The following is a 3,005-nucleotide window of genomic DNA, read 5'->3' as shown; positions in this document are numbered from 1 at the left end:
AACTACAATCAACTACAAACGATTCTGGACCTGAATTCATAGAAATTGAAGCTGAAGCTGTAAAATGCTTCATATGAATTTAAAAAAAAACGCATTACGCACTTATTTTTCAACTAAAAGAAAAAAATGTTTAAACTACAATCAACTACAAACGATTCTGGACCTGAATTCATTAAAATTGAAGCTCTAACTATAAAAAGCTTCATATGAANATGAGTTTTTTAAAAAACGCATTACGCACTTATTTTTCAACAAAAAAAAATATTTTAACTACAATCAACTACAAACGATTCTGGACCTGAATTCATTAAAATTGAAGCTGTAGCTGTAAAAAGCTTCATATGAATTTTTTAAAAAACGCATTACGCACTTATTTTTCAACAAAAAAAACAATATTATAACTACAATCAACTTACAAACGATTCTGGACCTGAATTCATTAAAATTGAAACTCTAGCTGTAAAAAGCTTCATATGATTTTTTTTTAAAAACGCATTACGCACTTATTTTTGAACTAAAAAAATTTTCTTTTAACTACAATCTACTACAAACGATTCTGGAGCTGAATTCATTAAAATTGAAGCTCTAGCTGTAAAAAGCTTCATATGAATTTTTTAAAAAACGCATTACGCACTTATTTTTCAACTAAAAAAAAATGTTTTTAAACTACAATCAACTACAAACTATTTTGCACCTGAATTCATTAAAATTGAAGCTGTAGCTGTAAAAAGCTTCATATGAATTAAAAAAAAAACGCATTACGCACTTATTTTTCAACTAAAAAAAAATGTTTTTAAACTACAATCAACTACAAACTATTTTGCACCTGAATTCATTAAAATTGAAGCTGTAGCTGTAAAAAGCTTCATATGAATTTTTTAAAAAACGCATTACGCACTTATTTTTCAACTAAAAAAAAAAATTTTTAAACTACAATCAACTACAAACGATTCTGGACCTGAATTCATTAAAATTGAAGCTGTAGCTGTAAAAAGCTTTATATGAATTTTTTAAAAAACGCATTAAGCACTTATTTTTCCTCTACAAATAAAAAGAAACTTACTACAATCCTCCTGAGAGTTAAATCTATCATATTCTAGGTATTTTATCAAAATGCATCAAGGTCGGGTGCCAACTTCACGGAGCTATTTTTCCATCCATATTTTTCAATCTAAGTCAACATCTTCCCAATACATACTACATACATCTAGAAACCAAGCCGTCTCTCCTATGGAGCAACTGCTAATCTGCTTGCGTTTTTATGCAACCGGGAGCTTTTACATAACTATAGGAGACTTTTCGAATTTACATATGTCCACAATATGCCGAATCATTAGAAGGGTGACTCAAGCAATCGCATCGCTAAGACCACAATTTATTAAATTGCCATGTAATGCAGATATTTTAAAAATACAAGAAGAATTTTATGATATCGCACGATTCCCACGAGTAATTGCTGCCATGGATTGTACACATGTGCGGATAGTCTCTCCAGGTTAGTGTTGATGACTTTGAAATACATACTGTTTTATAGTATCTACTGATTTACGTATGCAGGTGGAAACACAGCTGAAAACTTCAGAAATAGAAAAGGATATTTTTCTATTAATGTTCAAGCTATGTGCACCGTCAAATTGAAATTTCAAAACATAGTCGCGAGATGGTCTACTCATGATTCCTTGATATTCTTGAATTCGTCTGCAAAATACGCATTTGACAGTGGAACTTTCGGCAGTGGACTGATTCTTGGAGATAGTAGATATTTTCTAAACAATAATTTGGTTACTCCCTTTGTTAATACCAGAACTCCAGCAGAACGCCTTTTCAATGAGTCACACATTAGAACAAGAAACGTCATTGAACGCTGCTTTGGGGTATGGAAACGACGATTTCCAGTTTTGAGTATTCGGATGAGGTGCCAAATTCCTTTGGTACAGGATACAATAGTTGCAACAGCTGTTATACATAATATTACAATTGATATGAAAGAAGATAAACCACCCGAAGACCCAGAAGTGAAGGTTTATCAGGAAGAACAAATAGAAACTTTAGACCCACTTATTGCAGACTCTGGAGATGTCAGAAACTTACTGTTAGAATACTTTGAATCTTTAATAACAATGTAAAACAACGCTAGACAATAGTTTTATATAGTTTAATGTACACTACCGGCAAAAAATTATAAACAATTTATCTTTAAAAGTTTTGGCCATTTATTTATTTTTTATTAGTTTTAATTTATTTTTCTTTTACGAAGATATAGTAATTGATACAACATATACCTATTTTCCGCCCATTACTACTCATTAATTTTAATATTTTTTAATTATCTCGGTAATTAAGGAACTGGATGATCTTGAAAATTTTTCATTTGAATATGGTGCAGCCCGCGAAGAAACGATAGCACCTCATCATTTCGATTAGTTTTAACTATTTTTGTTTGTTTAATGCTCATTATATGAAATGGTTGACACGAACTCGTAAAGAAATTTCTATACGAAAAATAAATAAAATTCTGAAACAGTTCTGCAAGAAATACTTCAAATAGCAGCATGAAAATTCATTGCTTTTTCGATTTTCTCTCGAAATTTCGTAAAAAAATCGAAGTGTGCATAGTTTATTTAATTTTAGAAAATTCGTCAAAAAAACGGATGAGGATTTGAGTGGTGCACTGTGTTATTTATTAAACTATATCTCATTAACTAACAAAAACCATGTAAATCCAAATTTTAAACTTTAAATTAAATTATGAAAATTCTACGACTTTTTCTTCTCAACTTTAAGCATGTTAATCAGAATTCCTAGAAATTTTTAGTATCCAGTTTTATAGCTTATTAAATTTTAGTAATAAAGTTGCTAAAAATTCCGTTGATTTTTGGTAATTTGTTTTCATGACGGTATCGCGCATTTTATTAAATACGACGTAATCTTTTATATGCTAAAATTATCAATAATGAGTTGTGCTTTAATAATAACACCAGAAAACAGATTTAAAAAAATGTAAA

General features: G+C 29.8%; 1 protein-coding gene across 1 annotated transcript; it reads left to right on the top strand.

Annotated features, from left to right (window-relative positions):
* Window positions 1-1,022: 1,022 nt before the first annotated feature.
* Window positions 1,023-2,803, top strand: LOC108368920 (putative nuclease HARBI1). The gene is made up of 2 exons (XM_017623887.1): window positions 1,023-1,495; window positions 1,558-2,803. Exons 1-2 carry the CDS (start codon window positions 1,114-1,116, stop codon window positions 2,124-2,126), a joined length of 951 nt encoding a protein of 316 aa, XP_017479376.1. The 5' UTR covers window positions 1,023-1,113; the 3' UTR covers window positions 2,127-2,803.
* Window positions 2,804-3,005: the final 202 nt, after the last annotated feature.

Source organism: Rhagoletis zephyria, unplaced genomic scaffold, assembly GCF_001687245.7.
Source record: "Rhagoletis zephyria isolate East Lansing unplaced genomic scaffold, Rhagoletis_zephyria_1.1 Rzeph_scaffold_03386, whole genome shotgun sequence".
Classification (NCBI taxonomy): Eukaryota; Metazoa; Arthropoda; class Insecta; order Diptera; family Tephritidae; genus Rhagoletis; species Rhagoletis zephyria.
Note: the sequence above shows the minus strand (reverse complement) of the source record. Positions and strands in the feature narration are given on the sequence as shown.

Excerpts from the sequence above, each read along its gene's own strand:
- LOC108368920 (XM_017623887.1), top strand. The coding sequence starts at position 1,114 with ATGCATCAAGGTCGGGTGCCAACTTCACGGAGCTATTTTTCCATCCAT. Across the intron at positions 1,496-1,557 it reads TGTGCGGATAGTCTCTCCAG|GTGGAAACACAGCTGAAAAC; the intron begins GTTAGTGTTGAT and ends TTACGTATGCAG.